The sequence below is a fragment of the Larus michahellis genome, chromosome 6, assembly GCF_964199755.1.
Source record: "Larus michahellis chromosome 6, bLarMic1.1, whole genome shotgun sequence".
NCBI classification, from domain to species: domain Eukaryota; kingdom Metazoa; phylum Chordata; class Aves; order Charadriiformes; family Laridae; genus Larus; species Larus michahellis.
This window is the reverse complement of record NC_133901.1, coordinates 33,258,883-33,273,040: the sequence shown is the minus strand read 5'-3', so window position 1 is coordinate 33,273,040 and position 14,158 is coordinate 33,258,883. Positions and strand designations below refer to the sequence as shown.

The window sequence follows — 14,158 nt, the reverse complement described above, 5'->3', positions numbered from 1 at the left end:
CTAAAAGAAGAGGTGGTGGTGGTGGTGGTGGGGGCATTCATTATTACGATGTTTTTCTTCTGCAGCAACCGCTACACATACTGAAGCCCCGCTTCCTGGGAAGTGGCTGGACATCGCCTGCTGATGGGAAGTAGAGAATAAAGAAATCTTTTGTCTCCCTTTGCTTCTGCACACAGCCTTTGCTTTTGCTTTCATTAAACTGCCTTTATCTTGAGCCATGAGGTTTTTTTCCGTCCTGTCTTCTCCCCGCCCTGTCCTGCTGAGGAGGGGGGTGATAGAGTGACTCGGTGGGCGCCCGCCGTCCAGCCAAGGTCAACCTGGGTGTTCAAGACAACACCAGTTCTGTATGAAATGTGCTAGAGTCAGACTAGTTGTTAAGCGGCAAGCTCCCATGCGAGTCACGGAGTTTGTTGGCTGCTCTGCATATCTCCGTATTCTGCTGAGCTCGGGAACACGCCGGTGCAAACAACGGCTCCGTGCTTTGCCCTGGCGTCGGTGGGCTTGCTGTGCTGGGGGAGCTACCTCGTGGAGAGGGCAAGGAAGCGCATCTCCCTCTTCCCACCCAGCATGGCTGCGGATGGGTTTATTACGCAGTTTTCCTGAGGTCCTTGTTCACCCTTACGTGAGCTGTTTTAACACTACTGATCAACACCGCGAACCTATTAGGGGGTTTGTGGAATCTGATGTCATCCTGGTGCAAGAGAAGACAACTTTTGGGTGAGGCGATACTGAAACGTGCCCGGAGGTGGCTGGTCCGTGGATGGCAGGGTGTGTGGAAGGATTTAGGCAGTGTGGAAGGATTTATCACCTCCCGTAACGTGGGACTTTACACCTGAACAGGCGAGTAACCCTGGCAAACTGACGTGCCACCTGATAGAAGGGTGCCCTGCCTGCCCCAGCGAACACCAGCAGCTCCTTGCACTGTACCGGGGCCCGGCCCATGTCTACCGAGCCACAGTTCACGACTGTCAGAGGGCCATTGTTGCGGCAGGGACCCAAACAACAACAACAACTACAGTAATTGTCCCGGTAGCGAAAAAGAATCAGCGGATGAGGAAAACAACAGGTCCCTATCATTGATTTGTAAGGGAGGAGGAAGAAGAAGAGAGGTTCGATCGAGAAGACAGTCCTTTGACAAAGAAACTGGAAGGAGTGAGAGCAATCAGACAGGAAGGAAGCAGAAACTACCCCGTCCCTGACCTCATCAGAACTTTGAGACATGAGGAAAGATTACAGCTGCCAGCCAGGTGAGCGGATTGCTGCCTGGCTGCTCCGATGCTGGGATAATGGGCCCAGCAGCTGGGATCCCTTGCTAGAAACCAAGGGATTGAGAGAGGAATTGGGAAAGAGGCAGCAACTCGCAGTCTCCGGAGTCAGCTCTTTTCAAGTGTAAGGGCTAGATATCCATTCAAGGAGAACCTTGTGAACCGCTCGGGAAAGTGGACTACCAGAGATGAAGGCATCCAGTACCTGAGAGACTTGGTGGTGCTGGAAGCCATCTACAGTGATCTAGCCAATGATGAGGTCTCCAAAGATCCAGAGGAGGTCCTGTGCAAATGGGCCATGTGGAGGAAGGTGATTCAAAGCACCCCGGTATCGTATTCTAATAGCAGGCAATGCATCGCTGCCGAGGATACGGATACACCAACTGCGGAGAGAGTGTCTTCTCGGTTTCAAAATTTTGAAGAAAATCTCTGTTCCTCCTCATCCCTACGGGCCAGGGCTTTGGCTGTCAGGGGCACCCCAAGAAATCAGTCCTCTCCTGCACCCATCGGAGGGAAGGGGAGCCCCCAGGCACACGCTGCGTGGCGCACTCTGGTTCTTCCTGCATGGCCAGGGGGAGGACATGAGGGAGTGGGTTGGTGAACCCACCTTTGAGCTGGAAGCCCGCATATATGAACTGAGAGGGAAGACAGCTGTTAAGAAGGGGCCACCCGAGAAGGCCGTAGAGACAAAAGAAGGCAATCAGCGATGTCCCAGACATTGAAGAACTGAGATTACCTCCCTTGATCCTGGTGAGGGGACTTCTGGTGTAGCACTGCAAGGGTCAGACAGTGAATACTCAGGAATAGAGGGTCCCTGCCTTTGGCCAGGAGGAGGAAAGGGATGGCTGGGTATTTTTGATGGTCTGGAACATCAGATCCACAGAAGTATAAGGCTTTGGTAGACACTGGTGCACAGCGTACGCGGGTGCCATCAGGGTACAGGGGCACAGAACCCATCCGAGCCTCGGGAGTGACAGGGGGATGCCAAGAACCGTCTGTGTCGGAGGCTGAGGTGAGCTTAACAGGGGGACAAGTGGGAAAAGCACCCCGTTGTGACCAGCCCAGAGGCCCCTTGGCCACCTGGCACCCAGCCAAGGTCAACCCACCACAGCTCCTCACTCACTCCCCTTCCCATTAAGCCCATAAAATAGCGTGGAAAACAAACACACACCAAAAAAAATCACCTCAGAGGGAGAGCTGAGGCTCGCTCACCCGGCAGGGGGCTGCCGGAGCCAAAACCGCCCCACCAAGGCAGTGAAGGCTGCTCTGCACTCAGACTCATCGTGCCTGCCCTGCTCCACCTGCAAGAAGCTGAGAGGAACCAAAATTAAGACAAAACAAAAGGCTTCTCAAATAACTTGTCTGGCAACGTGTCTTTCTCCCCGGGAAAATGAAAACCAGTGGTTAGGATAGCGTCATGCTGTGATTGGCATGTGCTGAGGCTGCAGGCAATTAGCAGTTGCCTGAGCAGAAGCCATTCTTGAGTTAGGGAGAACGTTGACCAAAAATCATCATAAGTCACCAAAAGAGCATCGTAACTAGGTCCAAAGGAGAGACCCTTCAACTCTGCGGCTGCTTGGCAAAGCCTGGGCAAAAGTAGGGCTTGGTTGAATTGCTTCAACCCTTCCTGGGGGTGAAGGTACCCTACGGGAAAGCTCTTACAGCAAGTCGTCCCCATCGTGTTAAAGGGGATGGGACCAACTCCAAAGCGACTGGACCCCATGGTACTACCTGGAAGATTGTCCCTGTCATCAGAGAGGGGTGCTCAAGGGAGACATCCTTGTTTCGACAGAAGTCTTTCGAGAGCAGAATAGGTTAAGAGATTTCTGAGTCTAAGCTGGCAGCACTTCCAGTGCTTAGGAGCGTAGGAGACATCGGAAGAAACGCTACAGCAGCCAACTTTGACTTCAGCCCATCATCTCCTGGCTGAAGCGCATTCCCCCAAGCTAGCCCATTCCCCCTTTCCCCCCTCCACCAACCTGCAACAGGATCAAAAGGTGGATGGATGCATTTAGAAGCATTTGTTGGAAAGCAAGTGCTTTGGTGACAACATCACCTTCATTTGTACCCAAACCAGCATTTACCAGAGTTGTTCCCGGGCCCTGGATGGAGTTTTGCTCAAACAGGCCCAGCACTTACCTGGCACACGGGAGAGCACAAGGGAAAGCATTGCTCCGAGGACAAGCCAGGCAGCACACGCAAAGCAGAAGAGCTCTGGCAGAAGACTGGGAAATCCTTCTTACCCCTCTGGGCCTGGAGGTTAAAAAACAGCAACGCAGAATTGGGCAGATCCTGCCCAAGCTAACTCCTGCTGGCTTTTCTTCTGGGCGAAACTTGGGCAGAAAGCGAACAAGGTGGGCCGCTCCGTGCCCACCTGTGCCTATGCGCCAACCATCTGCCAGCAAGAGCCACTACCGGGGCAGAGATGCTGCTGCTGAAAACCATCTGCAGCCAAGCTGGGGGATTCTTGCTTGCTCCACAACCTCGCTAGAGCTGCGCTTGCTTATCTAAAGGCGGCTGCAGGACGGATGTGCGGAGGGGGTGGTGCCCAAATGCCGGCACTCACCAGCATTCCCTGCCAAGCCGGCAGCACATGAGGATAACCAGTGGCAGAAATGCCACAAAGAGGATGCACCAGTGCTGGAAAACTGACGTTGATTTTTCTACAAGGAAGATTTTTCTACAGAGGAGATGCTTGGGAACACCGCGCTGCGTGACCCAAAGGGTTCATCTCTGTTCCAGTCGCCTGGCTATAGAGGGAGTCCTTATCAAACGGTCAAAAAGCAGCCATAAATCCTTCCAGCAAACATTTGCTGCCAGTATCTGCTGAATTGGACGGGAAAAGCTGCCAAAAACGGAGCTCGTGGAGGCACCAGAAGGATAAGACAATGGGCCATACACCAAGCTGCCCCCTGAATAAAAGCAGGAGGGGGGAGGTTGATGGGGGTTAATTGCTCTTTTCAGAGTACAGAAAAGCAAAGGGATCGTTGCCCTTGCTTGTCTCCTGCTCCTCAAAAACCTCCTGTCCCTGTATTTTAAGGGTCTTCAAAGTTCCCCAGCTTGGAAGGACTAAAAGCTAAATCAAAATGGATCTCAGTGACATCAAAGTCCACTCTCCTAGCAAAGGTCTCAGTTTCTGTTTGTTCATGACTCAGGCAATTTGCCAGGTCCTTCTCCATCTTAAGCTGTCCTTTTCCAGTGGAGATCCCTCCTTGAAATTTCAGCCTCCTGGAATCTGCACTGGACAACGTGTTAAGGTTTATCCTACCACACACACACCAGGCTCCTGTCCGTCTGTCCTCCTCAAACTAAACAACTCAATGTTCAACTACAAGTCAAGAGAAGATGGTTTTACTGGCACCATGTGGGAAGAGCCATTAGCTCCATTTGCTTCCATCAAGGCAGCACACCACCGGATTTTAGATCTTTTACTGACTTCTTGCTCCTCACTGGCACAAGTTTGCTGTGCTCACCTCTGCTGAGCACCAGTGGCAAAGGTCCACGTGCGCCCAAGCAGCACAAGCTTGGTAGACGCACCCAAGGTAGACGCACACGATGCACCAGCGCCCAGGGCAGAGCGACAACGTAGGTGGTGCTTCAGTCTCCAACTGGAAACAGGACTGCCCTTGGAAGTTGCCCAAGGATCTCACCACAGAAAGTTCAAAAAGCAAGCGCAGGTGTCCAGGGTCTCCAGGAGACCGCCGTCACCCCTTGGCTACGCTTCTCCAGAAAGCGAAGGCCGAAGAATCACTGTAGACGTACCGTACCCCAGTGGTGTTGTGGTTTGGGGGAAATGCGGATGAAGCGATCGATGGTGGGAAATTTGGGATGCCCAATCATTAGTGTGATGCTAAACACCAAACACACCGATGCCCGCAGCCGTCACCCATTTTAAAAAGCTGGTGCTGCTGAGCAGATACTCACAGGGAGGGAGAAGAACAAGGCAGCACAAGCACCGCAGCCTGGAGTTAACGCTCATGGCAGTTTTGTCCTGTACCTATTCCCTCCTCCAGCCTAGGCAGCACCCAGAGCAACGCCACGCTGCCGAGCTCCATCTCCCTGCTTGCCCAGACTTCTCTCTCAAGCCAGCCCGCTTTACCAAAGCACAGCTCTGCTGTGAAAAAAAAACAATAAAAAAAATGAATCCATGTTTAGCGAGATCCATGCAGTAAGTCAGACACTACAATGCAGAATTCAGCAGATTCCATTTAATGTCATGTGCATATATCCATACATTTACTTATGTCAATGGTTTTGATGCGCGTGATGCCAGGTCTTGAAAAATCTACCTTTTCACTTACGTCTGGGAGCGTTAATTCTCTCAAGCAATCATCTCGGGGTCGCTTTGCTTTTTAAAAAAAAAAAAAAAAAAGAAAAAAAAATTAAACCACGGGGTTGCAAAGATAATACCGCAAATTGAAGGTAAAGCATGCAGAGCTGATCCCTAAAATTCGCAGGCAGCTCCACAAATGCTGTTGCGAAGGGTTTTGCCAAGAAGCACGGGGTGGGAAGAAATCCCCTTCCTCCCAGGGAGAAAGAGAACTAATAAGAAACAGGTTCCTCTTGTTTTAGCATCCCAAGCAGAAGTAACTTCCTTGAAGAACTGATGGGGTGTTCTTGGACAAGGCTAAGGAACAGGGCAGAGAGGTAGAGATAAACCATACCCCACCCCCCCTCCAAAAAAAAAAAAAAAAAAAAAAAAAAGAAAAGAAAAGAAGAAATAAATGACACTTTCACTACCATGTACTCACAGAACTGTATTTTGGGGTTTGTTGGTTTTTTTTTTTTTTGGTCATTTAAGTGACAGGACTGATAGATCCTGGGTTCAGGGATGTTTGCTCTGCCACGTGCTCCATCCATCCCAGCAGTTTTGGGGTAGATTTTTCAAGCCCTGGTGATGACTCCCAGGAAGGCTTCTCCCATCCGCTCCCGGCTCCCGCACGGATCAGAATCTATTGCATAGCATTTATTTCAGATAAGGCACTGTTTTGCCCAATGCGAACAGCAATTCGAAATCAATGCAGTTTCCATACAGTCCAAATTTGATGGCCTACAGTGCAATAACACATAAAAATTAAAGGCAAGGTTTGGAAGAATAAACCCAGCTTTAAATTTAAACTTAATATTAAAAAGATAAAGGAAACTACATTTTTCAAAAGCCTTTTTATTTTCCTTCACCATTGTTGTTTTACAATACAAATATCACCTTGTGAATACACAAAAACCCTACAGAAGATAACTCTGCTTCACGTAAAATACAGAATGGATATATATATATATATATTTATATATATATTTTCTCTTCTTCATTCTTTAAAAAAAACTATTTTGTTCTGCACATTGGCAAGTTTAGGATAGAATACTTCCCCAAACATACAGTATGTATGGTAGGAGTGGAACTTATAATTACATGCAGTTTCTGCACAAATATTTTAAAGAAATAGATTATCTTTGTTGTTTTCCAACAACATTTCAATACGGGATGGAGAAACCATTCGTAGTTCACTCAGTGATCATTTGTAAAATTCTTAAAAAACAGGAATTCATGGCTGTTTTTCTTTTTAAAATACAGCTACCAAGTAGACAATAAAGTGATACCTTTTAGTTTGACCTGCCCACAATGTGTGAGCAAGATCGGACCCTTTTTATTTGGTTTTTATTTTCCCTACACATGGCAATTTCAACATTATAAGCAAATTTCCAGTTTAATTTAGCTATAAATGCAAAAATTAGTAATTATACAGTATATATAATTCTGCTTTCATGGAATACTTTATTTTAAATAAAAACATTTAAGACTGCCTACTGACCATACAATCAAGACAAGAAAGGCACTAGAAACATAGACAAATCTCTCTCTCCCAAGAAGCATCTTCTTTAAATTTTAACTCTCTATTCTCTGACATGTAAAAATCTTTTTAAATTTAATTTTCATACACATTTTGAAAAATAAAGTTAGGAAATACTTAGAAAATCACTTTACAACTTTTTTTTTTTTGTCTTTTTTTTTTTTTTTTTTTTTTTTTTTTTTGCACTTTTTGACACAGTCACTGCAGATTCTACAAAATCAAGATTACCAAACCTTCCTGTGTCTATCACCTTATTCGTAGCGCGGTGCAACAGGTAGAAAGATTTCTCGATTTTACCCAAGGTAGGTATTTAGAAACCTTCATATAGTCATTTGCTAGAAAATGGCTTACAGCCCAATCTTTGGGGCAAGAGATATGAAAAGTATGTTTTCCCAAGAAAATAATATGCTTTATTCCCAGACGTGACTGGAAAGACCAGAACTTATGATATAAAAGCTGTCATTTATGCTGTCGCATCATATACAAAGGAACATGGTGATGGGCAAATGTAAATCCCAAATCTATTAACAAGAAATGTATAACAGTGCATGATAAGTTAAATTTTCTTTATTGTTGTCCAACGCAGATCCTTTGGAGAGAAAAAAAGATCACAGTGCTTACCAGGTAACTGAATAGGTTAAGTCAAGGGAACTGTTAAAAGAAAGGGTTAGGGAGCGGTTGATTTTTTTTTTTTTTATGGCATCTTCTCGTAAGGAGTTCTTAGCACTTGGGACAGGTCCTTTCCCCCCATTCCGTCTGTTGACACGCCGTTACGTGTCATTCACCAGACGGCTGTATTTCACCTGCCTGCCCCGGTGCAGCACCGGCCAGGGGAAGGGCCAGTGGTAGGAGCGAGGTACAATTCCTTGGACATTCTTTTCGAAGTACTGGAAGGGCTTGTACCACCAGACCCTTGCAAGGAGGTTGGTTTGGGAAGCTTCTTTTAGCACCTGCACAAAGATAATCAGAAAAAAACAAAAAGAGAATTACAAAAGAGCACGTCACTTACTCACATGACTTCATTGCACGTCGCTTGCTACCATTCGTTGGCATCTTGCTTACAGCTGCTTCCAAAAATCTCTCGGTATCTATAAACACGTCCCCAACAGATCCGCGCAGACAAAGATCAAGAGGAGACAAGCTACTTTTCCACAGCCTCCCTGCACACACCAAATGTTGCTCTCCAATGAGGCTCACCCTTGTCTCCAAGACCCCGGCTGTTCAACGGTCCCATAGGAAGAGAATGAATGTCCCAAAAGATCAGTCTCTCCTCTCCTTTGGGAATCAAAAACAACCAACCCAAAGCACAGCTTTTTCCATACGTATCTCTGAAATTACATGTAGCTCGAGAATTGCTTCAGAGCCCATCTGTATGCCCACAATGAGCGAGGCATATCTCAACCCATCCAGAGGAGGAAACGAACCCTGTCCTGTCCTCTTCCACGTGCGCTCAACCCCACCCTTTTGCTTCTGCTAGCCACGGGCAAGCCACAGCCGGGACACAAGGAGTGGGCAGGCACCGAGGGAGTTATCCAACTACCTTGCCACACATTTTCAACACCAGAGCAGGGAAGCATTGTATCAGTCCACCAGGAAGTGCAGGCATGGGGCTTGTATGCTAAGCTTTCTTTCTGTGTCATAAACTCACATGTAAAATAAATCCACTTTAGCCCTAGTGGGCTCTTGCTTTAAATTTTAGGTCAGACACAATCTACAGCCCTCTGCACGTGGAGCAGGCACCGGGAAAGAGAGACCAGCACAGAAACATGTGCTCAGGTAAGGATACAGAGATCGGCATTTCCAAACATCTCAGCAGCTTAGGGAAGCAGTGCTGAGCCATCTTCTGACTCACATCACGCAGCAGAACAAGTACATTTCCATACAGTAAGGCAAACGGCATTTCTGAAGCAAGTCTCATTAGCGCTCAAGGCAATCCCGACTTCGATAGCTTCCAGCTTGGAAGAATGGCCACTCTGCACTATTGCTCTGACAGAGTCCAGGAGCAAATTCAAAGCGTGGAAGTCAGTCAGTCTGGTGCTGTATGACAGGAGTTACCAAGTCCAGGCACAGATTGCTATCGAACACAGTGGTTCCCAAACTGACTGAACGTCAAAGTGCATTCTTTGTAATTAGGCATTTTGTGGTAAAAATGTACCACAGTGCTTGACTGTGGTACACTGCTTCAAGTAGCACCAAAACCACTGGAATAATATGACATGGTAGCTAGAAGACCCTGATATGATCTGAAATTCTGTACTACCACAATATTAACTAATGCCCTATAATCATACTAGGTCCTTCTTAAACATAATTAGCTGGAGTCATATGCAACAGAGAAGAAAAATATCTTTCTCGACACTGCACACAAAATATTTGGACAACAATTTGCTGTTACAGACCCTAAGAGTAAGCGTCTCTTAACTCACTAGGTCCCTCCCATGGATAACAGACGTGCACATTTTGTCTCGCATTCCTCAGCACTGTAGACTCATCTCTTACTGATGTAGTTCACTGACAGGAAAGCAAGAACAAGAACGACATGAGACCTCATTTACCCTTCTTCATTTGACTTTTGAATCATTTACCGTTGCTCTCTGGTTGAGTATTACAAACCACTCTCTCTCCCATCAAATGCCGTGTCTCCTCCTGAGCAGCTCCTTGTTCTCAGTGTTTCCCTCATCGCTCTATTTTTCATGCCTTCCCCAGGCTTTAGGACAGAAGCAGCCTATTCTCTGCTGCACGATCCTCCCTCCAAAAGGAAAACATTTCCCTTGGTCAGGGGAACTTACTGCCACTTGGAAATGCTTTGAAAAACTGGTGCGTTTTTAGTGAGGCCTTCAAGGCACCTGTCATTTAACTAAAGGGCACAAGCCACAGACTACAAGGAAAACCCCGTTACCTTTAACAAAACAAACAAACAAAAAACAAAAACCAAACCCAAATCCAAGGCAAAAAAAACCCAACAACATCTAAATGGTTTGCTCTGTCACAAAACTGGCCAATTGACCCAATTTCAGAAGCACTTCAAGAACTGAGGTTACGCAGCGGAAGCAGAGAGGCCTGCCTGCCTGCGGGTAGACCTACAGATATTTTTGCAGTCAGGACAGAAGATGACCCCAACCGATGATGCCCCTTTCTTTCCTGCAAACCCAGTGTGAGGGGGGGAAGAGAGGGATGCTCCACAAGACATGGGTGAGCCCACTCCTACTCCTGCAGAAAGGCTCAAGGCAAAGTTTGGATGTTTGCCCACCACCACGCGACGTCAAACAGAGCCACGCAGATCCAAAGACTGGGAGAAACTCACTTGCTGGTTGGCCATTGTGTGATACCACCAGAAAAGTCTTGTAGTGATGTAGTAAGCCACCACCACGTCCACAGTGTAGTGGTCATGAGCAAGGAGGATGCAGAACATCCCAACTATGCTGAGCGCCCAGCAAAGCCAGTGATACCACCAGAGTCGCCGCGGGGAATCTGGAAAGAAGGACAAGCAGTGATTATTTCAAAGTGAAACATTACCGGCGCACAAGACCATGGTCATAATTAGCAGAGGATGCAGACTGCAATCCTGGGTGGGCAGTGCGATGCTTGCATTAAGATGAAGAGCAGGAATGCTGAGATCACAGAATAAGCATCATTCTCTTAAGGGGTAACGTAAAATTGTACTCAGGGGCAATCAGATCCTGGGGAAACAGAAAGGTTATGAAATCTTTGAGAAACAGGCCCAACACATAATGATACCCTCGTCAGTAAAATCAACCGATTTGTATTTCAATATTGATTCTACATAGATGGCAATCCATTCCTCTTGCCTTTCATGAAAGATAAATGCATACATTAAGGCCTGACTCTTGCGAAATGTGCAGCCTTGCATTTAGCGTGGCACTCATCTCTCTCTAGCCTAGGAGACAGAGTTGAAATACGATTCACCAGGCACAGTGCAATGAAGGTTTCAATTATATTCTAAACAAAGCACTTTATTTTTAAAAAAGAAATTTAATTCAGACATCTACATGGTAAAGTGTTTTATTTTGTCTCCAAAGTTTTCTTTTTCAGTAAGCCCTCTGTCTTTGAAGTTCTATTGCTTGTATTTAATTGAAAAAGTGTGCATTTTTACTTTAACTGTATTTACGGATCAGCACAACAATAATTCTTCAATCAGCAAGAAATTATACAATGGGAAATTCCACCTGAACAGTAATGAACTTACACTCTTTGATAAATAAGTATGTAAGAGTTAATATGACAGTGTGACCGCTGTACAGATAGTCGCCGCACATGTTGTGGGATCCTGTGATGGACAATCCTCCGCCAGCAATCAATTTCATTATCCTTCGCAGATGAGATTCCCAGTCTCCAAAAAGCTGGTGGAAAAATAAAACACGAAAGCAGAGTAAAATACCAGCACTAACTTTTCAGAGTTTAAAGCAATGGTGTTAGCCAGCAACTTTGCCTTTCAGTTATTCTCTCTCTTTGCTTTGATACACAAGATCAATCAGTAAGTCCACAGACTTTTCCAAAATCTAGCAGCACATTTCTACAGGGAAAAAGCCTGGAAACGAGACACTAATTTATTTTTTTTTTTAATTGATGCTTTGCATCTATTATAGCTAGTGTTCATGCAAGCATGGGCTCCATCCATTTTTCTAAAATATTTTTTATTTGAAGTATTCAACGTATGAAGAATCAAGGAAATTATTACAATTTCCCTATAAATACAATATCCCAAAGGACTACTGTTTGTTTTGTTTTGTTGGTTTTTTTTACGCTCACAATAAGATTGAAAAGGCACAGAAAAAAGGCAATTTTATTTGCACACATATTTGTGTATGTATATAAGTGTGTAGACACCCTTAACACCAGGTCACTTCCAGTTGCAATGACAAACACGGCATCTTTTCAGTATAATACTGTCGTATTACACAATGCATTAAGCGAAAAAGAGGTGCTCCAGAAGTTGTTAAACTCCTGTCAGTGGTTACACTTACGGTGAAAAAGGGAGGTGAGCAAAAATTGTTTTCCGTGTTATTTATAAGTATTTATTGCTGCTACCACGTAAAGGTGTAATCTTTCTCCCAGGTCTTGTCGTCAGCCTTTGCTAATGCTTGCGGCTGCGCAAGAAAATGATTTTTAGTGGGAATCTTCAAGCAGAGGTAAAGGGTTCAGATCTCTTTTTACTCATTATATTCTTACACTGGGAGGCATGTGTGTATATATATATATATATATATATGAATTCATATGAGTTCATATATATATATATATGAACCTCACATATATACAGTGAGGTTCAGAATGATGACTCTTGGAAAACCTAGGACTTCTGTAATACAGTCTCAAAAAAATCCAACTTCACCAATAAAAAGGAATTAAAAATATTTCCAGCTATAGCTAGAATTTTGTCATGTTCTCTAAACATCTGTTTTTCCTTCTGTTCAAGAGGCAAGGCACTCTAAAATAAGTCAAGCTTAATTTAATTCATCTTGTTCATAAAAGCACAAGCCCTATAGATGATAATCCAACAGAAACCAGGATGAACTGCCCAAGCTGTATGTTCAGGTGTCAAAATGTAGATTCAACGTGCAGAAGAGAGTATGTCACTCCAAACTCTAAAGCCTCCCAGCACCCCACCTTGGAAAAATCTTCAAAATCGTTTCTTTCCACTTCACATTTCAAAAGAAATTCTGTTTGTCAGAGCATGGTGCCAAACTTCTGCGCTGGCTTTAACTCACACAATCCACCCGAGCAACAGAGATGTTCCTCTACATCTGATAGATTTGCGCTGACCCACCTCCAACCCATGATGCTGTCTCAAATGGTATTTCCACAAAAACTTCAATTTGCCTTAGGAAAGCCAAATCTCATTTAAAAATTAAAAGAGAGGTAGATGTGGTGCTGAGGGACATGGTTTAGTGGCGGTTTTGGCAGTGTTACGTTGATGGTTGGACCTAATGATCTCAAAGGTCCCTTCCAACCTAGGCGATTCTATGATTCTAAGTAAATCAAGTCCTGGCGAAGACGCCCCTCTCCCTCCTCTCAGGTAATCAAAGGGCAGCTGGCACTGGCCCAGGACTTTGCTTTTGCTGCTCCCAGCTCTAAAATAAGCCCAAGTGTTAAATAAATCCACAAAGAAAATGTATGCCGTGGACAAGCACAACCAGGATGTACCGAGCACCTCTGGGACCCAACGGGAAGCGGGACCCACCTGCGCTCAAAGGAGTGGGACTAACGGATCAATGCAAGCAACTACACGTGTGCTGCATCCTTACCTCATTTTATGAGGTTTTAAAATCCATGGTAACCATTTAACAGTCAGAAGGAAACACAGATTCCCCTGGGCTGGCCATTATAGGCATGTTTTTGTTTTATTTTAAAGCTTGGTCTTGCTTTAAGAAGTGGAAATTATTAATTTCCGACAGATTTAAGCAGGGTCTTTGCAGCAATTAAACATTTCCTGCTAACTGTTCCTTATAAAACACTAAAATGCTCCCCAAGGCCCACTCTTCACAATCATATATAACTCAACAAGGTGTTGAGAGGTTATATTTATAGCTTTCAAGAAAGCCCAGCTAATCCTTAGTCTTATCGGTGCAATAGAAGAGCACAACATAGGCTTGTCTTTACTTGAGTAACGAGACAGACTGGCCAGTGCTGTAAATTTCCGAAAGTGGCAGATTTACGCACTTCAGCCCATAAATAACTGTGGTTTTTCTTTTTTAATTTCATGACTGATTGATCAAGTACAATGTTGACTCCTCTCCCACTTGCTTCTCTTTACAAAAGACCTCGGTCCCTCAGAAAGCCACACGTGGCTTGGCAAATGCTCTGCCTTGTCAAACAACTTGTGTGGTACCTTTGTTGGCTTTATTTCCCCCAAGGAATCAAAGTATTGCGGCTTGCTTTGTACGTACCGGCACTCCTCACCGAAACAGCAACAGCACGCGTACTGAGTCAAATCAGGATTTTACTACCTGTAAATCCGTGATTTTACTACCTCTCATCTAACATATGGCTGTGCACACAAAGTCGTCGTTGAACTGTGCGTGC

The 14,158-nt window shown here is 45.3% G+C and overlaps 1 protein-coding gene across 34 annotated transcripts in view; it reads right to left on the bottom strand.

Moving 5' to 3' along the window:
• Positions 1 to 5,453: 5,453 nt before the first annotated feature.
• SGMS1 (sphingomyelin synthase 1) overlaps positions 5,454 to 14,158 on the bottom strand; it is a 103,540-nt gene continuing 94,835 nt past the window's right edge. For 15 of the 34 annotated variants that reach the window (XM_074590592.1, XM_074590598.1, XM_074590590.1 and 12 more), the window contains 4 exons: positions 11,322 to 11,475; positions 10,419 to 10,585; positions 7,922 to 8,064; positions 5,454 to 6,315 (listed from right to left, as the gene is read on the bottom strand). In XM_074590592.1, the coding sequence (XP_074446693.1) occupies positions 6,237 to 6,315; positions 7,922 to 8,064; positions 10,419 to 10,585; positions 11,322 to 11,475 (543 nt within the window). In that variant the 3' untranslated portion in view covers positions 5,454 to 6,236. Of the gene's footprint in view, positions 8,065 to 10,418; positions 10,586 to 11,321; positions 11,476 to 14,158 lie in introns of all 34 variants that reach the window. The other 19 variants (XM_074590609.1, XM_074590607.1, XM_074590615.1 and 16 more) reach the window with 4 other exon arrangements.